Source organism: Phocoena phocoena, chromosome 20 (genome assembly GCF_963924675.1).
Source record: "Phocoena phocoena chromosome 20, mPhoPho1.1, whole genome shotgun sequence".
NCBI lineage: Eukaryota > Metazoa > Chordata > Mammalia > Artiodactyla > Phocoenidae > Phocoena > Phocoena phocoena.
The window spans coordinates 28,852,208-28,877,460 of record NC_089238.1 but is presented as its reverse complement, the minus strand read 5'-3'; the positions used below and the strand labels follow the sequence as shown (position 1 = coordinate 28,877,460).

The window sequence follows — 25,253 nt, the reverse complement described above, 5'->3', positions numbered from 1 at the left end:
TAGACTGAGTATTATAAATTCCACACATCAGTAGAAACGACACAGAGAGTACCAAGCCTCCAAACCAAATTGCCTGGTTTAAATCACATTCGCCATTAAAATGTTTCTTTCAGCTTAATTTTATATGAGAGGAAATGCCATATTTAAACATTTTTGCCTTTCAAGTAGAATGTCTCAAAATGGTTTGTTAGCCAAGTGATATTGACTTTGTTTTATCAAATTAATACACGTTAGAGGTTTTCTTTGTCTTTTTATCACTTAGTGGTTGCTATAGAGCTAAAAAGCACTTTCAAACTGAGAAAGAAAAGGACTGCTTTAAGAACAATATAGAGTGTAGAGCTGTGTTTTTGTTTGTGTGTACGGTGTGTCAGCCATTCTGTCATTCCATAACATTTGTCATTGAGAAGGCTGTGATGTAAAATATATTCCACTAAGGCTTCTTCATACACTTGTTAATCAAAACACTGCAAGTGGCCACCTTGAACTACCACAGAAAGGTGGTCAAAATATGGTTCATTGAAGAAGATAAATTTGACTATACAGCTTTTATTGTTAAAAGTAAAAAGAATGGGAGATGTGGGGATATATGTATTACGTAATAGCTGATTCACTTTGTTATACAACAGAAACTAACACAACATTGTAAAGCAATTGTACTCCAATAAAGATGTTAAAAAAAAGTAAAAAATAAAAAACAAGAAAAATTTAAAAAGTAAAAAGAATGTATAAGCTTTTTTTTTTTTTTTTTTTGCGGTATGTGGGCCTCTCACTGTTGTGGCCTCTCCCATTGCGGAGCACAGCGTCTGGACGCGCAGGCTCAGCGCCATGGCTCACGGGCCCAGCCGCTCCGCGGCATGTGGGATATTCCTGGACCAGGGCACGAACCCGCATCCCTGCGTCGGCAGGCGGACTGTCAACCACTGCACCGCCAGGGAAGCCCTATAAGCTTTGCTTTAGATCTTTGATGGAGTATCAGGGATTAAAATACAAATAATTTTAAGTGTACAAGGCTATTTTTTAGTATTTGATACCCTAAGTTCAAGTCTTGCCCTAAGTAACCGCCTCATAGGGCTTTAATCTTTGTCCATTTGTTCCTTGTTTCTTCTGGAGGACTGCTGAAAATTGACCAGCTTCACAGGAAAATAGCAAATTTAAGCATAAGTAAAAAAATATATACACACCTGCTAAAAGGTGTAAAAGTTCTTTAAAAATATATGATAGCTTATAAATGATTTGTGAAGGTTTTTGTTTGCTTGGTCTTACAGATTTTATTGTTTATTTTCTATAAGCCATAGCTCAGAAAAATATCTTAATCATATTGTTATTGTTATAACTCTTACCTTTGAAAAAAATACTTACAGATACCGACTTTTTATTTAGTTTTTTCAACATTCAGCATATAAATTGAAAAGTCTTTATTGAATCAGAGTTGCATCTTTCATTCTTATTTGATGTAAGTTCCGTCTTACATTGTTATTTGAATACATTTTTTGAGTGGAAACGATTGTGCTCAAACCCTTAATATTGCATTATAAAGTATTAATGGCAAAGATTTTTGTTCTTACCTCCTATCAGTGGCGTGAACAATGCTATAACATTTTCTAAAGCAGTCTTATTTGTAGGTCACAAAAAAACCTGAGATGAGTGCATCAGAGATTATGTTAATATCAACAGTTATTGTGTTTAGAGGCTATTTTAAGTAATCCTCCTATTAATTACCTTGGCATTTTTGCAGAAACTTCAACAACACGGACAATGAAGTCTCGCCAGGCAGTGTCACGTATCAGTCGTGAGGAACTGGAAGACAGATTTTTGCGTTTGCATGATGAGAACATTTTACTTAAACAGCATGCCCGTAAGCAAGAGGATAAAATTAAAAGGTTATGATAAAAAGCTTTTAGCTTTTTTTCCTGACTCTGTAAAGTTTGGAGGATATGCTTTTCTATGAACTTAATTGAAAACCCCACCTTGAATCCTTTTTGGAGCAAGGAAGGTTATAAATCAGTACAGTTTTTAAAAATGGAAAATCTTACAAACTAGGATAATAAACCAAGAAGATTATGAGTGTTTATTATGTCTGAAGTTGCCATTTGAAAGAAAGAGCTAATAGCTATGAGTGCCATGAGTGTATCGTATCTCTAAATAACTTTTGCTTTAATATTTATAGTTTAATAAGCAAATGGCCAAAACATCTGTTTTCTAAGCGTCTGGATTTTAAAATGAAAGTTTTAAAAAGTAATTAGCTACTCTAACTTGTTAGGATGCATGTTCCTTTAAGATTTGGGGTTTACTAATGAGAACATCACTATCTGGAACATATTTTACTTTGCTTGGATTAATCTAGAATCTGTATTTATTTCAAAGAATCTATTGTTCCTGAGGAAACAGGGTCACTTTTGTATGCAAAAAATTTCTGCAGGGATTATTTCTTAAGAGTAGATACCTTTCATTCTTTCTTGTTCAGTAACAGTGACTGTCTTCCGAATGTGTGGCATTAAAAGTTCATTCTCATTTGTGAGCATGAACAGATCTGTAATCCCATTCATGTTCTAGGTTCAATGGAAAGGTGAGACAACGATTGAACAAAGAAGATAGGGGGTTTTTCTTCCGCTTGGAACTTAGCCTCTAAAGGAGTGATTCTAGTTAGTTTCTATTCTGTGGACTTTGTTTTAATGACCCACTGACCTGCTTTGTGCAGAGCTTTTACTTTGAGTTGGTTTTTGAGTCGTGTTGATGGCTTTTTTCAAGACTCACTTGCCTGTTTCTTTTTCTGACCACTAACACAGCCGTCACCCTGTCTGAATGAGGCATTTAGTCTGTGATCACTGAACAGTTTTTTTCCTTTGTAAACCTAATTGGTCAGTAAAAGAATTAAATTCACAGCCTTGACCTCATTAGTAATTTGTCCTAGCCAGAAAATAGAAAACAACTTAATAATGAGCTATGTAGTTTAATGGAAAAAGGACTGGGCTAGGAGTCAAGTGATGTGCATGTGTTCTTTGTCTCTCTGCCACTCGCCTATGGTATGTTCAAGCCATTTAACCTCCAGGAATTTTATTTTACTCAGCCCTGAGGGTAGTGATCCAATGACCACTATGACCCAAAGCTCTAATTTCCTTCTCAGTTTCACACCACTGACATTACCTAGATACATGGATAAACTATCTTTAAATTTATCCTTAAGATATAATTAGAATCACTTACTTTAGTATGAATGTAGATTTGCTAAACCACCTTTCTAAAGAAGTACTCAAACTTTACCTGATTACTTATTTCATTAATATAAAATAATCAAATGAAAATTATTGCTATTACTGGACAAAAAGATGCAATCTTACCGTTCTTGGCAAAGTTTACTTGCATATCTTTGAAGGAATTTTAAGCCTCTCTATGGATGTGCTCTTCTTGCCTTAAAAATTGGAGTGGTTTGTTTTTCTCTAGATGATGACTGCTTTTTCATATTAAATCTTATTTTTTTGCTTCAAACTTTTTTTTTAACATTTTTATTGAAGTATAATTGCTTTACAATGGTGTGTTAGTTTCTGCTGTATAAAAAAGTAAATCAGCTATACATATATGTATATCCCCATATCTCCTCTCTCTTGCATCTCCCTCCCACCCTCCCTATCCCACCCCTCTAGGTGGTCACAAAGCACCGAGCTGATCTCCCTGCGCTATGCAGCTGCTTCCCACTAGCTATCTATTTTACATTTGGTAGTGTATATATGTCCATGCCACTCTCTCACTTCATCCCACCATACCCTTCCCCCTCCCCATGTCCTCAAGTCCATTCTCTACCTCTGCGTCTTTATTCCTGTTCTGCCCCTAGGTACTTCAAAACCATTTATATTTTTTAGATTCCATATATATGTGTTAGCATATGGCATTTGTCTTACTTCACTCTGTCTTACTGTCTTACTTCACTCTGTATGACAGACTCTAGGTGCATCCACCGCACTACAAACAACTCAATTTCATTTCTTTTTATAGCTGAGTAATATTCCATTGTATATATGTGCCACATCTTCTTTAGCCATTCACCTGTCGATGGACACTTAGGTTGCTTCCATGTCCTGGCTATTGTAAGTAGAGCTGCAGTGAACATTCTGGTACATGACTCTTTTTGAATTATGGTTTTCTCAGGGTATATGCCCATAGTGGGATTGCTGGATCGTATGGTAGTTCTATTTTTAGTTTTTTAAGGAACCTCCATGCTGTTCTCTATAGTGGCTGTATCAATTTACATTCCCACCAACAGTGCAAGAGGGTTCCTTTTTCTCCACACCCTCTCCAGCATTTATTGTTTGTAGATTTTTTGATGATGGCCATTCTGACTGGTGTGAGGTGATACCTCATTGTAGTTTTGATTTGCATTTCTCTAACGATTATTGATGTTGAGCATCCTTTCATGTGTTTCTTGGCAATCTGTATATCTTCTTTGGAGAAATGTCTGTTTAGCTCTTCTGCCCATTTTTGGATTGGGCTGTTTGTTTTTTTGATATTGAGCTGCATGAGCTGCTTGTCAATTTTGGAGATTAATCCTTTGTCAGTTGCTTCATTTGCAAATATTTTCTCCCGTTCTGAGGATTGTCTTTTCATCTTTTTTATGTTTTCCTTTGCTGTGCAAAAGTTTTTAAGTTTCATTAGGTCCCATTCACTTATTTTTGTTTTTATTTCCATTTCTCTAGGAGGTGGGTCAAAAAGGATCTTGCTGTGATTTATGTCATAGATTGTTCTTCCTATGTTTTCCTCTAAGAGTTTTATAGTATCTGGCCTTACATTTAGGTCTTTAATCCATTTTGAGTTTATTTTTGTGTATGGTGTTAGGGAGTGTTCTAATTTCATTCTTTTACATGTAGCTGTCCAATTTTCCCAGCACCATTTATAGAAGAGGCTGTCTTTTCTCCATTGTATATTCTTGCTTCCTTTATCAAAAATAAGGTGACCATATGTGCGTGGGTTTATCTCTGGGCTTTCTATCCTGTTCCATTGATCTATCTTTCTGTTTTTGTGCCAGTACCATACTGTCTTGATTACTGTAGCTTTGTAGTATAGTCTGAAGTCCAGGAGCCTGATTCCTCCTCCATTTTTCTTTCTCAAGATTGCTTTGGCTATTCGGGGTCTCTTGTGTTTCCATGCAAATTGTGAAGTTTTTTGTTCTAGTTCTGTGAAGAATGCCATTGGTAATTTGATAGGGATTGCATTGAATCTGTATATTGCTTTGGGTAGTAGAGTCATTTTCACAATGTTGATTCTTCCAATCCAAGGACATGGTATATCTCTCCATCTGTTTGTATCATCTTTAATTTCTTTCATCAGTGTCTTAAAGTTTTCTGCATACAGGTCTTTTGTCTCCTTAGGTAGGTTTATTCCTAGATATTTTATTCTTTTTGTTGCAACGATAAATGGTAGTGTCTCCTTAATTTCTCTTTCAGATTTTTCATCATTAGTGTATAGGAATACAAGAGATTTCTGTGCGTTAATTTTGTATACTGCTACTTTACCAGATTCATTGATTAGCTCTAGTAGTTTTCTAGTGGCATCTTTAGGATTCTCTATGTATAGTATCATGTCATCTGCAAACAGTGACAGTTTTACTTCTTTTTCGATTTGGATTCCTTTTATTTCTTTTTCTTCTCTGATTGCTGTGGCGAAAACTTCCAAAACTTCTTGAATAATAGTGGTGAGAGTGGACAACCTTGTCTTGTTCCTGGTCTTAGAGGAAATGGTTTCAGTTTTTCACCGTTGAGGGTGATGTTGGTTGTGGGTTTGTCATATATGGCCTTTATTATGTTGAGGTAAGTTCCCTCTATGCCTGCCTTCTGGAGGGTTTTTATCATAAATGGGTGTTGAGTTTTGTCAAAAGCTTTTTCTGCATCTATTGAGATGATCATATGGTTTTTATCCTTCAATTCGTTAATATGGTGTATCACATTGATTGATTTGCGTATATTGAAGACTCCTTGCATTCCTGGGATAAACCCCACTTGATCATGGTGTATGATCCTTTTAATGTGCTGTTGGATTCTGTTTGCTAGTATTTTGTTGAGGATTTTTGCATCTGTGTTCATCAGTGATATTGGCCTATAGTTTTCTTTCTTTGTGACATCTTTGCCTGGTTTTGGTATCAGGGTGGAGCTGGCCTTGTAGAATGAGTTTGGGAGTATTCCTCCCTCTGCTATATTTTAGAAGAGTTGAGGATAGGTGTTAGCTCTTCTCTAAATGTTTGATAGAATTCGCCTATGAAGCCATCTCGTCCTGGGCTTTTGTTTGTTGGAAGATTTTTAATCACAGTCTCAATTTCAATGCTTGTGATTTGTCTGTTTATAGTCTCTACTTCTTCCTGGTTCAGTCTCAGAAGGTTGTGCTTTTCTGAGAATTTGTCCATTTCTTCCAGGTTGTCCATTGTATTGGCATATAATTACTTATAGTAATCTCTCATGATGCTTTGTATTTCTGCAGTGTCAGTTGTTACTTCTCCTTTTTCATTTCTAATTCTATTGATTTGAGTCTTCTCCCTTTTTTTCTTGATGAGTCTGGCTAATGGTTTATCAATTTTGTTTATCTTCTCAAAGAACCAGCTTTTAGTTTTATTGATCTTTGCTTAAATCTTTGTCTTTCTTTTGAATGCAATCTCTATCCGTGTGAAAGTCTTTGTGTAAAAGAAGATTCAGATATTTAGGTTGACATCTCATTTAAATGGCTCCCATCTTTCTATGGATAAGCCGTTTGGTGGGACTCAGAGTCCTAAAGGGCTAGGTAGAGTGTGTGGCTCTGTTGGGCTACAATACCTGCCCAGATTCCTCAATGATATATCCTTCTCTGGATTAGGTGGAAAAGGAACTAATCCATTGATTACTTTACTAGGGTGTTTGTGGTACTCTTGGATCTTGGTTTTTATTATCCTACATCCTTTATAAAGCATGTTTAATGGATGTGCCTCAAGGGAAAAAGAAAACAATCTTAACTGATTATGTTATGCATAGCTTTCCCCTGATGCTGCATGCTGTAGGCCGAGTAGCCAGAAGTGTAGATAGACATGTATTACTACTGCTTTTACTGAGGACTCTGCTTAGGGCAAAAAAAGGTTGTTCTGTGACATCCCAAAGCTATTAAGGGGTTTTTTTATTTCACTTTTGTTCTCCTAAGTAAAAGCTTCTGTCCATAACCATGCTAAAATAAAGCAAACCCCCGTTTAAAGAAAAATGAAGTGTGTTTTTATTTTCAATCTCCTGTCTGGGTCTTTATAAAAATAGATTCACTATAAACTAGAATCAGCTATTGAAGATGTGCGACCAATTTTGTAAAGTCTTGAACTTGTGTCTCTCATCAAAGCCACCTTTTCTTTCTTGTACTGCCAAGATTTTTCCATTCACTGTCAAGCATGTTTTCCGTACGTGTATATTACATCACCCCCATGTGCCCTTTCTGTCTTTTGTTCTGTCTAACCAGTTTTTATCAAAACTTAAAAGAATCAAAGGTATAAACTCCTGAGATGTCAAAAGCACAATGTATGTCTAAATTTAAAAGTACCGTTGAAATAATACTTTCTGTACCTAATTAAGTTCTACCATTAAACAGGCATGTTTCTTGAGCACTAAGCAACATTTAATGGTGCATTTGGGTTTCTTTTGAATTTTTCATTGGGCTTTTAATATGTATGTATCTATGCATTTTAACATTTTTATATTTGTAATATGTCTTAATCCTAGAGAAACTGAAAACAATACATCACCTAAATGCTGGATAGTCTTAATACAATTTTGAAAAGTTTTAACTTACTGTGGCTTGCAGATATAACCCACCATATCCACAATCTGTAGCTACATTTAAGTGCATACAGCATTCCTACATAAGGTCATGCGTTAAAAATTGCATTTGAGGAACATATGGAGTAAATATGTGTCCTCTCTTTACTAACCTTAAATGATAAGCCTTAGGAAACTGTTATTTGTCAGTGCTATAAAGCAGATTGTTGCCCAGTGGTTTCAATTATCATCAAAGGATTCTTCACAGGCAGTAATAGTTACATCAAAACCTGAAATTTATTATTCAGGTTCTGCACTGAAGTCTTCACAGTGATTATGTTCCTTTCAACAGAATGCATTTTATGCTGACTTTTCACATTCCTTTTCATCTTTTTATTATTTCCCTAGAATGGCCACCAAGTTAATACGGCTAGTTAATGACAAGAAAAGATATGAATGGGTTGGTGGCGGCCCCAAGCGGCTGGGAAGAGATGTGGAAATGGAAGAAATGATTGAGCGGCTGCAAGAGAAAGTTCATGAGCTTGAAAGACAAAATGAAGTCCTCAAAAACAGACTAATTTCAACCAAACAGCAACTTCAGATCCAGGGTCACAGGCAAACTCCATACAGTTATGTGCAATCTCGTGTTAACTCTGGGCGTAGAAAAGTGAATGAAAATGCAGGCTTACAGGAATGCCCCAGGAAAGGTAAAATAAAGCTTACATTAAATCCTAAATTTAAGTTAATAACTTGTTTTACACACACATACGTACATACACACAGAGTTTTATTTCTGTACTATTCATGTTTTTGAGTGTCTTTAGAAAGAGAAATCATTTTTTGACTTTTTGGTAAAATCACATTAACATGAAGATCATTTTATATAAGAATCACTAGATCATGCTCAAATTTGTCTAATAAAACATTTACATTTGTCTAGTAAAACTATTCCTCCTAACTAATAAAAGAAGCATGTATGAAGCTACATCAATTACGGGTTTAGTGTAGTTTGAGTTGGTTTTTTATATTATGGATGGAAATCACATTGACTCAGGCAAATAGAGAAACCACTGATTTGCTCATATGGTCACACTGTTGTTCTGAAGGATCGCACTTAGGTTCTTCATCCAAAGGCCTTCTATAAATTTTACAGAATTGTTTAAATCTTCCTCATTGTGTGGAGGCAGCTTGACAGTGGAGTGTGCACATAACTAGGGGTTTAAAAAGTTGGGTTCTTGCTCCTCTGCTTATTGTCTGGTGACCTTGAACAAGTCTTCTAATCATTCTGAAGTTGAGTTTTCTTTACACATAAAAGGATTTAAGCGAGCGACCATAAAGGTCTCTTCCATCTTCAAAAAATGATCATTGGTCAATCACTCTTCTCATCTTGAAAATGAATCACCTAAAACCTACCCAGCTTACAGAGCAATTCAATTGAATATAGAAGACTCAATACTGTAGACAGAACCTAAGTATTTCTAATGAAAATTCCCCATTCCCTCCACCCACAGACAAACTTTATTTATAATGAAGCAAAAAGTCAATAAATATTTTAAGGAATACTTTTTTCATTTCAACTACTAGGGCAGGAAATCGAATTTTGTTCTAGTTCATCTTTGTTTGGAACGTGCTCCACTTAAAGACCAAACATTTTTAGGGAAATAAAAAGATCATGTAAGACTTTCAATTTATTGAGGGAACAAAAAACACCATCTGAACAGAAAAAGAGAAAAATTTGTTCCATTCTTCTCTCCAAGCCAAAATGTTAACACTATATATTCCCTAGACAGAGTTCCTTTGAAATCAGTAAGGCCTCCATAGTAGGCAGGAGGCAGCTCCAGGATAAAAGAGCTTGGCTACTCCTAGCTATGTGAGATTAGCAGTAGACTTTGAATTTAACCAAAGTAATCATAATGAATTATAAATCAAAAATACATTCTGCTGCTAATTAACTTTTTATTTGGAAGAGAGCACTTGAGTTCCCAGAGCCTCATTTTCCGCATCTGTAAAATGGAATGATAACACCAGGTTAGAAGAAAGGTCAGGAGATGGGAGGTCCACAACAATATATTTTACCTTTAAGTAGTCATTTATCCTCTCTGAACCTTAGTTTTGTCATCTGTGACTACAGTTGGGCAAGATGATCCCTGTGGTCTACAAGGTCTTTTATGCTAAATAAAAACGATGCCCAAATATTAGATTAACATGGCAAGCTAATCTAGTACTATGAATTGTTGTTTAAATAGAAGAGTTTGATGGAAGTTTCTCCTTGTAGAAGAGCCACAGAATAGAAGGGCCTTTAAAATGTTACTTACATAGATTAATTTCTCCTTGTATTTACACTGTTAGTAATTCAGAACTTATTCACTGTTTGGTACAGAATCTAGGACATAGAAGTTGCACAAAGGATTAAATAGTAATGAATACTTTCCTAACTTCTTTCTGTGTAAACCTGAGGCATCATTATCAAGATCGCTACCTTAGTAGCCTTAATAGACTCTTCAAGACCGCCTTTGAGGCTGGGACTTAGACCAGAGTTGTCAGAAATACCGCAGCCTGAGGGGCTGGGCAAGAACCCTGACCCTCTTGGGCCACAAGCAGTCTTACCCCCAAAGCTGCTATACAAATATTATTGTTTCCTATTTGTACCTTGTCAGGATAAAGTATAGAAAGTACAGGCTTAAGGTGTGATCAGTGTAGTGTAGAAACAATTCTTATTGTGAAGAACCAGTAGAAAGATTATAAAGTGTATACGTTTTAAATATAGCCATTGGAAAATCACCATGAGACTGTAAGTTTTAAGATATGTTTTGAGTATAAGTGGGGTTTTTTTAAGTTCTAGTAGTAATGTTTAGTTTTTCCTTGATATATGTAGGAAAAGCTTAAGAATTAGTATTACTGCCAAAATAATATAATTGGCAAATTTTAACACAGTAAACTATTGTAATGTTTTAGGCAGGGCCTGTTCCATTCTTTACTCTGGATTACAGCAATAAATGTTGAAAGTTTTGGAAATAGCAAATGATAGTTCCATTTTTCCTAATTAAAATTCTCATTTTTAAAAAGTAAACTTTCATAAGGAGAATGAGTTTTTTCTGTACCTTTATGTCTGGAACTGTTCTCCATTTTAAAAATCTAAATTATTTGTCATACTTCATTTACCTAAAACTAATAGCCTAATTATTCTATAAGTGTAAAGTAACTCCTATAATTAAAAGAATGTCTCATTTTTAACAATGGGACCAGGCTTGTAAAAATTATTGTAATTTACAATATTTACAAAATTATTGTAAATTACAAAAATTGTAATTATTTTTATAAGAAAAATTATATTTAAGTGCAGCAGCAAAATGTTTTATTTAAAGGAATCCTATTGATGATCTCTTCTCAAATTACCTTTGTTTAAATATGGATTTTCTTATTGAGGTAGAATAAATGAAAGTACAGGAAACATTTTGACTTAACACTCACAGTATCTGTGAATCACACAAATGAAGATAAGGTTCAAAATGTAAGGTCAAGGGGTATAAATGAGTAATTTAAAAATCAAAAAACCTTTATCAAAAATACTCCAAAAAAATCACGGTTTTGAAAACTTTTTCCTTCATACCTCAGTTTATATTGTAAAGACCTGTTAAAATTTTGGTTCTTTCAGCATTTACTTTGGAAGTTCTAAATCTAAGTTGAATAAAACTGTTTCTGGGTAATTTGGTTTCCATAGTAGAATTTGTTAAATGAGCAATACTTGTTGCTGTGTTTTATTTAATGCCAACTGGTGGCTGAGATCTAACAGTTCTTTGGCAATGTATGTCTGATTCTCTGTACTATGGAGCACATATCTCTCAGTACTTAAGAGACTTTGTTGTATTGCATATTTCCTTACAATAGCAAGTCAAGGGTCCTTGTTTTCTAAATAACTTCACTAATTAATAATCTTATTAATTTATTTTTAGGTATTAAATTCCAAGATACAGATGTAGTGGAAACTCTGCAACCCATGCCTACAAAACATGGCAACATTTTACTCGAAGAAGCCAGAGGAGAAATAAGAAATTTGTATGTATTCTTTTTGTGATCATTTTAGAACACTGTATATTGATCATGTCTTTTTTGATCCCTCCCTTGCCCTTATTTTAAACAAAATTGGTTTGTGTACAAATAGTTTGCTCCATTAAAATACAGCTAGATCTGTGAGGTAAGAACAGATATTATATAACATCTTTCCAGTACAATGAGGTAAATGAAAAACTTAACCAGTTGCCTCAGTGGAAGCGTTTAGAGAAGAGTCCTCTTTATTATAATTTCCCCCTCAATGGAATGGCATAAAGCCCAGTCATTTAGAATAGTATAAGCTTTAGAGGCAACATTTTCATTCTCAGAAGAATTACAGGTAGTTTTTTTGGTTTTTCGGGGTTTTTTAGATCATGAATTAATTAGCCTTTCTGTGGTTTAAAAAAAGAAAAAAGAATTGGAGGGAGTGGCTTAAAAGTTTGGAGCTATCAAATACATATGGATTTCAGATTTTGTTTCATGCTGATTCTATGGTACCGCATTCTTCATCATACTGTGGTTTCAGAAAAGTTACTTCTGCCACGTTTAGCTTACTTTTCCAGTTAATCAAAGCCTTATGGTGATCTCAGTGTCTGTAAGTCACACAAATGAAGATAAGGCCTTCACCTGGATCATCAAAAAGTAACAATTCTGAATGAGGAGAGAAAGCAGGAGACAAAGAGTATCATACTTTAGATAGCTACTTAAGAATAATACTGGCTTAAAGTTTTACTTTTGAATATTTTAAATACCAGTTACAGTAATGATTGCCTGTGAAAGAATAAAACTAAAAGACTAGACCTAACCTTGTTTCCTGTTAGTCAGTGGAAAAGCAAGGGTTCATACCAGTCCTGAGGCTTGGTACACTGGGATGCTGCCAGACATGGTAGAGATAAAATATAAAGCAGAGACCACTAAGTTATGTTTTGCAAACTTCTTGTCTTCTCTCTATGAAGTGTTAATTTGGGTGGTGTAGGCAGGTGTGCATATGAAAGAACAAAGACACATAAATTATCTGAAGAAGACCAGATCACAGAGTACTTAGTAGGTGACCAATAAATACTGCATTGAATTGAACCACAGTCCAGTCCGTTGCCTAGGACATTATCTTATATAAAGCAATACCTTGAATTCTTCCATATGTACTTCCAAATCATCACATTTAATCTGCTACTATTTCACTATGTGCCGGGGCATTTAAGCTAAAATTTTAAACTTTTGCTTGCCCTTTACTATGAAGCACTTTCTTTGTACTGCTCTTACATACTGCAGATTTTCCCTCAAGCTGCAAATTCTTGTAAAGATTCTTTATTTCAGAGAAAATGTTATTCAGTCACAGAGAGGCCAGATAGAAGAGTTAGAGCACTTGGCTGAGATCCTGAAAACTCAGTTGAGGAGAAAAGAAAATGAAATTGAGTTATCTCTTCTTCAGCTTCGAGAACAACAGGCTACAGATCAAAGGTATGTTAAAACAGAAATATCACTTTGATAAGGTCAAAATTAGTTTAAAATACTTTATCATGTGCCATAGAAGGATAAGCCTAGTCTATTTAAAAATCATGTTTTTACTTAACATTCTTCATATAAGGCTGCTCTAGACCTACTAACTGCTATCAACAACTCAAGTCTAAGGGCATTTTTCCCTAACCTACTCTGCCTCATCTTGTTTCCTCTGCTCATTTACCAAGCGAGTAGGAAGTTCTGATACCATTTGATTGTACCTACCAAGAAAAATATGTGTGACAAGGACTCAGCTGTTGGCATACCTTGTGAATAAGCCCAACCTTATTTAAGTGTTTTTCCCAACCTTAAAAGGTAGTAAATTCCATAATACAGTACCCAGTTTTTTCATCCCATAAAGATGTTACCTCTCCTAATATTCAAAGTTTGCATCGAATTTTGCTGATTGTTATGGGTGACAGTGGGGCCCTTCAGTAGTCTCCTTGCTGCCTCTTCATTTTTGATGTTTGATAATATATAGTATTTTCTTTTCCGTCCTCCTTTGTCATTTGTTGGTTCCTAATACCTCTTCTCTCATTTTGTGCTTCCATGTTGTGCTTTCAACAAGATTTTATCTTTTTACCATATTCTTCCTTGAATTATTTTCTTCCTTTATGGCCCTTTTCTTTTTGTTTGGAACAAGCATACTCAAAGGTACAGAGAGTAGTATATTGAAATCTCATGTACTCATCTCTCAACTTTAACAATTATCAACATGCTAACCAATCTTGTTTCATCTATCCCTTCATTTTCTTTAATTAATTAGCCCCTGCCAAATAGCATGTCATCACACCTGTAAATACTTCAGTATATATTGCTGTCTGATAAGGAATTTTTTTAATGGAATCACCGTGCCATTATCACACCTAACAAAATTAACAGCAGTTCCTTCATACCATCTAATAACTAGTTTATATTCAAACTTCTGTAACGATGACTTTCTGCTGTTTGAATTGGAATCCAAATGAGGTCTACACATTGCATATGATTGTTATATCTTTTGTCTCTTTTATTTCTCTCTTAATATTTTTTTTTCTTTTTTTTTTTTTTTTTTTGCGTTACGCGGGCCTCTCACTGCTGTGGCCTCTCCCATTGCGGAGCACAGGCTCCGGACGCGCAGGCTCAGCGGCCATGGCTCACAGGCCCAGCCGCTCCGCGGCATGTGGGATCTTCCCGGACCGGGGCACGAACCCGTGTCCCCTGCATCGGCAGGCGGACTCTCAACCACTGCGCCTCCAGGGAAGGCCTCTCTTAATATTTTTTTAAACCAGACCTAGATCCTCTATTTGTTTTTCCCTTACCAAGTGTGATATCATACTTATGTGAGTAGGTTCTCATTTAGAAAAACCAAGTATGATTTTCCACTTTTTCATTTCAGAATCAGAGTTTACTTCTTCTTTCACAAACAAACCTTACATAGTTATATTTGAAAAAGCTAAGATGCATAATAGAAGACTTGTTTTAAAAAAATTAAGTGGGCCAAAAATATATGAAAAGCTTTTTATTTCAAAGATTTAAAAGGTTAATATTATCTCTACTAATTTGTGTTCCTAAAAAGTTAAGTGTAAAATTAAATTTTGTAATGAAATTCTATATGTTTAGTGACATTAATATACCCTTCTAAGTGCAGGGCAAAAGAAAAATGAATATTTTTGAGAATTACATTTGTAGTAGGGAATGTAATTTGAACCCTGGCTTTGAACCAGGGTTTTAAATACCTGGGTGTTATCCACGTTCCCCCTAAGAATAGACCTAGCCTTCTTGGAAAACCAATAAATGGTTCCTTGTGAGGAACAGTGCTGAAGACCCCAAAACTGAATATGGTGATCTTAATAAATTGCCAACAGCCATATTTAAAATATTATCTGAATATAAAAATTCTGCATTAGGCCAAGCCCAAGCTTGGAGCCCATTCCTCAACAACTGAGTACAAGGTCATCAGACTACTTTCTCTGTTATATTTCTTAAATTCCCAGAGAGTAAGATCGACCCTGTGTTGGCCGTTCCTTCTTCCAAAGGAATATGATCATCTAAGAACTAGAGTGTTGTGTTAATTGAAAGGGAAATCCAAAAGTCCTTCAGTCCTAGGACTAGAACAGCCGAAGAACTAGAGTCATAGATGGGTCTGCATATTTTCTAGTATAAGGTATTTTCAGCAGAAGACATCAGCATATACACGTAGAAGAGTTTACCTTAAAAACTAAACTAAGGCTAACCTTAGGGGATTATGTTATTCACTCCATAGCAGTCTATTTTTGTCACATCAAGAATTAGAAGCAGAGGCAAAATAAGTATTATTAAAGAAGCTTTTGTTGCAGAGGCCAAATAATGAAAGCAATTTGTACCCTACCTTACAGTTTTATAAAATTGAAAATTATTGGTTATTTGCTTAGAAGGAAGGGTATCTATGGTGAATAACATATTGTTTCTTGAAATACAGTTGTTGAAAACTGAAGAAATGACTTCAAATAAGGATCTTCAAGTCTTTTTTTTTTTCTTATATGTTTACACATAGCTCAAAATTTTATGTGTAACAGAAATTTTTTTGAGACTAATGGAAAACTGTTGAAAAATGTTGGGGAGAATATAAAACTTGGTATAATTTACTGTAGAGAAAAATCACAAAATAGAAAACATATTTAAACTTCTCTTTCATGGATACATTATTTCAGATTTGAAATTCTAGAAGTCTGATCTGAATGTTGGACTCCTTGTTCTCAAACATGAACCTAACGTAGTTGTAATCTTCAGAGTGCGGTGCTTGATATTTATGGCAAAGAGCCTTTTCATAGAATATTACAGAAACTCTTCGTAGTATGTGTTTAATAGACCAGTTTGGTTTGGCATCAGCTTGACATAAACTTTTGGTTATCCAAAGCCCTTAATTGCTTTGAAGTAAAAGCCCAGTGCTGCTCTTTTTTATTAAAATCATGTCTTTTCCTGTTATTGTGGTCTATTTTGGAAGACTGAGTTGTGATTTTTGCATATGTTCTACATAATGCCTCATTAGCAAAAAATCTTGTATCATTTACAAGTAGCCTGAATGTCTGTGTTGTTTTGAACAAAAATCCATATTAAAATTTAAACAATATAAAAATGCACATTTTCTGCTTATGAAAAAGGCCATCTTAAATTAACTGCAAAGCAGTAACCAGTGAACACATGTACATGAACATTAAAATCAGGATGATTTTACCTTTTACTGACTTTTTCAACTCCAAAAATATTTATACTCTTACCAAATGTGTAACTAGTTTGTACTAAGTGTTTTTTTAAGTAAATGTTAGGGTGTTTACCTTCTTAATTAGAAATCATGTAAGTGCCATAATGTCCCAGTGGAGGAAATTTAACCCGTAAATATTTCAGACACTGACTTGCCCTCTTCCCTTTGGTTGACAGCACACTGTCAAGTCATAAAACACAGAGGCCTTTTGCAGCCACACAGTATACAAAGCAGCTTGGCTTTAGGGGCTCCATCTTTCCAGCTGTGCACAGACGCGGATTACTTCCTGGCACTCAAAATTCTTCCCCAGCTTTTCATTTTGAAAAATGGCAAACCTACAGCAAAGTTGTAAGAATAGTAGTGTGAACACACATACCTTTCACCCCTTGGCATGTTTGTGAATGACACAGCCTGTTCTGCATTCTGCCCACTCAGGCACAGGCCCATTCCCCTCCCGCCCCCTCTCTCCCTCTCTCTCTCTCTAAGAGTTAGGTGCAAATATCATGTCACCCTCTCTACATTTCTAAGCACCTTTTAGGAACAAGGACATCTTCCTACATAACCACAGTACAGCTATCACACATTCAGGACATTTCACAATGAATGCAACAGTAGTATCATCTAAATACACAGTCCATATTAAAATTTCCCAATGGCCTTTATAGCTGTTTTTTTAATTGCTATTTTTGTTTTGTTTTTCTTTTATTAATTTATTTATTTTTGGCTACGTTGGGTCTTCATTGCTGCACACAGGCTCTCTCTAGCTGCGACAAGTGGGGGCCACTCCTCTCTGCGGTGTGCGGGCCTCTCATCGCAGTGGCCTCTCCCATTGTGAAGCATGGTCACCAGGTGCGCAGGCTTCAGTAGTTGTGACACACGGGACTAGTTGCTCTGCCGCACGTGCTCGAACCTGTGTCCCCTGCACTGGCAGGCAGATTCCCAACCACTGCACCACCAGGAAAGCCCTGTTTTGTTTTTCTTTGTTTTAATCCCATATCCAGTCAAGTGTCATGTATTGTATTTAATTGTCATGACTTAGGTTTCCCTTATTCTAGAGTGGTTCTCCAGTCTTTTCCAGCCCATTGATGATAGTTGTTTGCAGAATGCCCCTCAGTTTGGATTTGTCTGATTGCCCAGCCCCCTAATTTAGAGGGCACATCTGGCTCTTGGATAGAAGGGTAACTGGGGCGAGGGATAACCATGCAGACATTACTATTATACAGGGAGGTAATCTGTCATTTTTTAAAAATATATCCAACAAGTTCCTACTGTTGTTTTGAATACCTTAAAATTTGCCTAATGAAAAGTTATCACACTCAAATACTATGTCTTTTATCCCCAAGTTTTTTATTATTAATGTTATCTAAGTTTTTTTGTGATAGCTGCTTGGCATGTTTCCCAAGCACTTTATTTAAACCACAGAAATTATCAAAATTAATAGTAACTAGTGTGTTAGTGTGTATGTGAGAGTGGAGAGAAAGCTAAAACTTAGGAACATCTCAGAGAAAGGAAGCAGCTTACAAGAGTAGGAAGAATTTATCTCTTTAGACCTGGATCTCTCCCATAAGAACTCTGGCCAGATTCTTTACTTCTCTAAGCCTCATTTAGCTACCTTAACTGTGAAATGAAGAGGTTGAAATGAGTAAGTGGTTCCTACCTTTTAAAACCAGATGCTTTTATCCCCAGAGACCTTGGTATTCTGAAAGATTTTGCCTCCTAAGTAAGCAGTGTGTATTAATTTAATAAATTTGTATTTTTTTCATCCAAGGCCTGTATCATGCTAATCATTGCTTCTGATAATTGTGAAATAGCCTGTATTATTGCACCGATTTGCTATAATTCTATCCAAAAGTAAAAACAGTATAAAACCTTTAGTTCGCTTTTATAGCTTAATTGCCAGTGAGTCTACATTTCTCATTGGGCTTTTTTATATTTTTAATATAATTCTCAAATTCCCATTACTAGTCAGAATCCATTAAACTTGATCTTCAAAATGGCCCCTTAAGAAGATGAGCCAGGATTTGGGTTCTTCCTGTCCCCAACCAGTCCTTGGGAATGCTCCCTCCATTTTCAGAAGAGTTTATGTACATGTAGAGAGATTATGTACACGTAGAAAGCTCTACATAACTGTCCCCCTCCATTCCTCGCACGTGTTTAAGAATAAGAAAATATTGAGTTCTGATTTACATTTTGACCCAACACCACAAGAAAGATACAATCCAGAGGCAAATAAACATACACATACAAACGTTTTCCTTTATGCAATCTTAAATCAGGGAGCATTCTTTTCATCTGTGAACTAAAGCAGCAGTTTTGAGCAAAGTCATTACCTTTCAAATAGACTTTACTTGGCTATTTTAGTGAAGCTTATTCCATTTAATTCACTAGCAACCTCATATAATTCTATTCATAAGTGATACCTTATTGTTATCTGTGTATCCCTAATAAGAGCTATGAATGACCTACACTTCTCTCAACGATATACTGAGAGTCTGCCACTGTTCCCCCCCCCCAAAAAAAAAGCGTAGAGTTTTTTTTAATCCTAAGATTGTTTTCAACCTTATCCCCCAAAGTTAGTTACCCTAAAACTGTTACTCAAAAAGATCCTCTTCGTTCTACCTCATAAATATCTTACCTAACAACTTTTGTATTCTAAAACCTTCCCTTCTAAATGGTGTTAAAGTACTATATTACAACATTTTTTGCCTCAAAAAAATCAAGAAGCTTTTTTTAGCATTCATAATCCTTACTGCAGCAAAGAATGAAATGTTGATGGGGGTTGCGGCAGGGAGGAATTGTGTGCCTGGGAAATGAAGTATTAGAAACTTTCACTGGAGCAAAGATTTTGGCTTCTTAAGCTTTCATATTAGACTATACATTACATAGCACCACTGAAAGTTTTTCCTTCTTCAGTATATCTGAGGTTTTAAGTTTCTGGATTTATTATGGCACCCAGTAGCAAAGCTGGAGTCAAGTGTTTTCAAGGCTTCCATTAGAAATTCCTCTTTCAGAGTTTATTGCTTGACTGTTTCAAATTATATGAGAGAAACTTGGCACATAGGTTTTTGAGCTGGATTACTTTTTTTCAAAATAAAATCTAATTTATTTCAGTTTGTTTTTAATCTTAGAGATGGGCCAACAGCTCTTCTCATAGTTTTAGAAGATTTGAGCATAATTCTAAATAATGTCTGTTAAAAAAGAAAAAAAAACACATTTTCCAACTTAATTTTTTATAGTGTTTTTCAAAATCCTTGTTGAAAAATATGAGAAATTTGTTTTTACAAAGCACTTAATTAGTATGCTTGATATCCCTTTGCAGATCATTTCACCATGTGTAATGCAGCATATATGAATTGGTACATGACCATCAGAGTTCATCTGAATGTTTTTACTATGCATTGTTCTTTCTATTCATAGTGCATGGAACAGGGCAGGAAAATACTATGTGGAGGTCACATAAAATATTGCTCATAAAATTAGCCCTGTCTCTTCTTCAGAGGAAACCAACCTGAGGCCTTCCTTCACATGCAGAGAGGTCTAGGACAGGCCACTTAGCAGTGACTCTAGCTCCCTCTTGCCTCCAACATCCTTCTCACTTTTCTGTGACAGCTCTTTCCCTCTTTCCTCTCTCACGTACACCCTTGTTGTTTTACCATATTTCATCTGTGTAAAAATGTTGATTGGCAGGTTTCAGATGATTTTTCATTGCACACCTTCCTGAAGACCAAGCCACATTCATCACAATGTTGCTTTTAACTTTTGTGTACTTTATGTCATTGACTCTGCACTTTCAGCTTAACAGCATTGTTGCCATCAAAAATATCCCATCATAATAATGACTATTATGTATAGAAGCCCTAAAACTGACACTTTAAAATAATTGTTAAAGACTTGCAGGTGTTGTGTCATCCCAAAATAGGTGTACTCTCTAGCGAACTGACTTTTTATTTAAAGTACTGCATTGTTATTGCTCTTTTATAAATACTGCTTCTGTTGTATCTGTGCCCACTCTTTGGGCATCATTAGAATAAAATACTGTCAATATTCTGGAAAGTTTAAACTCCGAGGACTTTAGGAAAATATTCAAGAAAGCATCCACCAATTAAACCACTGAAAGTTTTTGCAACTTACTGGCCTTTGCCTTACAAAGAAAATTAAAAATTAAAACCTGCTGTTTCTATGACCCTATGTGACTGAAAGGCTTGTTGGGCTTAATTTTTTGTTAATGTCATCAAGTAATAGTTACTATTCAAACATATCTCATGTATATATCTTTTTGAAAATACTAACATGCTTAAAAACAAGTAAAGTAAAATATCAGGTACAGCTGAAAACGTAAGAAGAGGTTTGAAATTACTTGAATAGTATTCTAACCTTTTGTATCAGTAAATGTCACTCACTGTTGAGCAGTCAAACCAAGTAATTCTGGGGAAAACAGGTAAGTTCTATTTTGACTAATAAATATGAAAAAATATGAATATTTTCTTGAGATCTATTCAAAATATATTTTCCCTTCATCTTATTTTTTTTTTCTTAGTGAGTAAAAATAATGCTGAGGGGAATATTGGTGAGTGTATTGTTGAATGTGAGCTCAGTACTACTAGATAACATGTTTTAGACACATAATTATTTTAACATTGTGTTAAGACTGTACCTGGGCAAGATCCAGGTTCTTGGACTTGTTTATCTTCTGTGTGAGGACAACTAACTGTTCGATGCCAAAATACAATGAACTTTCAAATATCAAAGAGGAAAATTAAGTATTTCAGGTCCTCAGCTGGTTTACAGATGTGTGAGCTTTGTAGTCCATTTTCTGGTTCCAGTAGGGCGTTGTGACAATTTTTCCAATATGTGTATACTAGATAAGTTTTGGAAGTAAAATTACTTACTTTAAATACTGAAATAATTTTCTGAACTTAAAATTTTTATGTTTATTTTTCTTAGAAAATGAAGTCTAAAACCAAGCTTCACAATTTTTAAAATACTTTTGAATGTAAAGCGTATTAAATTAAGGAACCTTTCTCTGTCAGGAAAATAAATGCCTTTTGAAAACAGGTATTCATTTAGATCTATGATTAACCTTTAACAAGATCTTCCTGTTAAATTGTACATTTGCTTTAATCTCAGTAGGAAAAATACAAACTAGTATTGCAGCATATAGAGTTTCTGTATACCCTGTGGACGTTAAATGATCTCTTACAGCTAAAGGCACATCTGCAACATATTTAAATGCCAGCTTTGGGCATTATTAGTATAAAATGCTAAGTCACTTTTTCTGGAAATATTTTGAAAAGTCTGAACTCCAGGAGGAAACTCCAATAAATGGTAATCTTATGATACCATTTGTTTTGAGGGAGTGGTGGGAAGATGAGTGGCTGTATGGCATATTTTTCACTTAGTGAAAAAGAGTATGATAGTCCTCCTTCAAATAAGTCTGAAGTTTGGTGGTGGAACAATGGCTGTGCTAAAGACTGATGTCCTCTGTACCAAGTTTCAGGACACTATAAAATGATATTAAATTCATATTATCAGTCATTGTAGAAGTGACAAAAGTCATCAGATTTGGGGCTCCCTTCAAACTCTGAGAGTCTGTGCATTTATCAAAGTTCAAGAATGACTACTGGTTGGTTTTAAATAATAAGTCCATCCTAAGTGTATAATAAACTAAAAACCTCAGTGACTGATATGCAAGTGTGTAAATTTTTTTCTATGCAACATTCAATGAAAAATTGTAGTCCCACCACAGATTTTTTTCCTTTTGTCTTGCATTTTTTATTCTGTCTCTCTCTTTTTCTTAAATACATCATTGAAGGTCAAACATTCGGGACAACGTAGAAATGATTAAGCTTCATAAGCAGCTAGTGGAGAAAAGCAATGCTCTTTCAGTAATGGAAGGAAAATTTATTCAGCTTCAAGAGGTACCGTGATCATTTATTTTATTATGGTGGTACATAGATACAAAGGTTCGAAAATAGTGTTCAACTTTTTTTTTTAAGTAGAATGGTCGTAACACTAAAAAGTAGTTTTTAAAGATTGCTCTTTTTATTCTCAAGTGTGTATAATTTCACTTCCTGTATGGTTAGCTATTTATAACTTAATAACTAAAGAAATAACTAACTGCTTGGACTTTCTATAAATATCTGTGCCATCTTAAAATAATAAACACATTTATCATAAAGCATCTCAGGTGAAGAAAATTTATTTTTAACTCCTTTTATCTGGAATCATATGGGCACATAACACTGAAGGTTTAGATGTATTTGCATATATCTTCAGTTCTAAGCATTTTGAAATATCCAAGATAGATCAATGTTAAGAATAGATTAATAATCAAGTTTTGTTAAATCTTTTTTGATATGTGGTGTTTTGTTTTGTCTTGTCACTACCAGTATCAGAAAATATTTGAATACCCCTCATGTCGACTGTCAGTGTATTTATTTTAAATCCTAACCTTTCGGTTGACAGTACTTGAGACTCTTATCCCCATGGTTGTTTTACCAAGGACTATGGCCGCACAGGAATGTGCCATCAGAGGACTCCTGTTTATTGGCACTGCATAATTAACATAGGTTCTGGAATTAATGAACGCCAAAACATTCCAGATGAGCAGAATTCATATTAAGCAGTACTTTCTTTGAAGTACTGAAACAAGGAAAGCAGTAAATTGATGCAAAGCGGGTCATCTGAAGCCTAAATTCACTATTGAATTAGATAAATATTTTTCAACCATACTCTGGGTCATGTTTTCCATCCTACAGGTACCTCCTTAATGTCAAGTAATACACTACCTTTCATATAAATATGACGGGTGTATGAAAGAGAAATTAATTAGAGAGTGGGATTGATAACACTATCTGCAGATGGATGGAAGAGGGAGATTAAAAATACATGTAGCTGAAAGCCATCTCTAAAAGGCAGCATTAAGAAAGGAATTAAAAAGTGATTTTGCATTCTTTTATCACTTTGACTGTTTTGATTTCCATTTAACAGTGACTCCAGGTATTTGTTTAAATACCATGACTATCAAGTGTCTTTGATAGCACAGGTACCTCTTTTGGGTAGAGATTTGAGAGGTTCAGGCCAACAGCTTCACCGAGATATGAAGCACAGAGAAAGCTGGTTAAAGATACTGTTCTGTGATTATAAGCAAGATTAACAAAAATTGGACTCAAGTAGCTCAATAGCCATGTTTCTTTTAAACAATTGAAGAACTTCAATAGAAATTTAATGATTTTAATTAGCAGATAAGGCATTACATGTTATGGTCATATGGACTCTATGAAAAGACTTTAGTGTAAGTATGTAAAATTGAATTTAAAACATATTCATAAATAGGTCAATTTTGAAAATTAAGAAGACTTCAGTAACTATTTTACTGAATTGAAATTCTTAATTGTATTACAATTAGAAGCTAACCTTCCAAGGCTATTTATATGGTGTGGTGACAGATCTTTTCAGTTTGAATATCTATGGTCAGCATTTATTTTTAACCCATGCAGCAGCATTTTTAGACAGCATGTCCAACCACTGTAACCACAGCAAAAAGAAAAAATAATTACTTGCTAAAACTAATTTACTCACTATCAACAAGTCAGAAAACTAGGAGGAAATAAAGGAAAAAAACAGCCTACATTGTGTGACTCTGCTAAAATATTTTCTTCCTTATGATACACTTTGGCCAAGAGTATCCTTTATGGAGACATTATACACTGTATAATGGCACATTAATATAGTAGCATATATACATTGTGAGATAAATAATAAACACTATAACGTGGGCTTCAGGAGTAAACTCATTTATGGAATGGTGATCATTCATTCAAAGCAGAATCCAAAAATAGTTTTGAAAGGATTTTCCTTTTGTTTTTTAGAAGCAAAAAACTCTCCGGATCAGCCATGATGCCTTGATGGCAAATGGAGATGAGCTAAACATGCAGCTTAAAGAGCAGCGTTTAAAATGCTGCACTCTTGAGAAGAAGTTACGTTCCATGACATTTTCTGAAAGAAGAATAGAAGAGGTAAGCTCCCAAAAAGTTTAGCCATTCCTTTGCATTAACACTTCTCTGTAACTATTTTGAAAAAGTAAAATAGAGACATTTTAAATATTATATTGACTTAAAAATCCTAAACTACATGCATGGCACTTTGAGCACAGCAAAGTATAGTCAATATATTATGTGCATGGCAAATCGGTACTTAAAAATACTCGCAAATGTGCTGAGATCCACCATTTATCTAAAGGATTAAGGATCCTTGAGGAGACAGCAAACCATAACATTTTTAAACGAACAAATGCCAGGTTACCTGAGGAACTTAACTTTCTCAGCCTTAACAGCTTATTAGTCATTTGAGATGTCAGAACAATTATAGGAATAGATCTGTCTCTAAGGAGAAGGATGTTCTGCCCTCCAACATCAGCAATTTTGAGAATTTTTTTTTCTAGGAAGTTGTTTCAAAACTCATCTTCCTATTCATGTTGCTTCTCATGTTTCCCAGCTAGCACAATCTTTTTCTGCAGTCTGTTAAACTTGTCCTTAAACAGAATGGAAATGAAATAAGATGTCTACATTCTGTTCTCATCTTGGAAGAATCTTTCACAGTGTCTCACACTAGCATCAAAAGAATTTTGAGAAGAGAATGAATTTTAAGAGTACTCTGATCCATGGGAAAAGGTTGTAACAACAAAATATACTGGTGAATGAAACTTAAATACTAGAAATAAATACAAAAAG

The 25,253-nt window shown here is 34.9% G+C and overlaps 1 protein-coding gene across 1 annotated transcript in view; it reads left to right on the top strand.

The window, feature by feature from the left end:
- The window catches only part of RPGRIP1L (RPGRIP1 like), a 95,357-nt gene that overhangs the window by 518 nt on the left and 69,586 nt on the right, over window positions 1–25,253 (top strand). Inside the window, exons 3-8 of the mRNA XM_065898364.1 lie at window positions 1,736–1,880; window positions 8,157–8,455; window positions 11,702–11,804; window positions 13,116–13,259; window positions 22,334–22,439; window positions 24,393–24,539. Coding sequence (XP_065754436.1) covers window positions 1,736–1,880; window positions 8,157–8,455; window positions 11,702–11,804; window positions 13,116–13,259; window positions 22,334–22,439; window positions 24,393–24,539 — 944 coding nt within the window. The remainder of the gene's footprint in view (window positions 1–1,735; window positions 1,881–8,156; window positions 8,456–11,701; window positions 11,805–13,115; window positions 13,260–22,333; window positions 22,440–24,392; window positions 24,540–25,253) is intronic.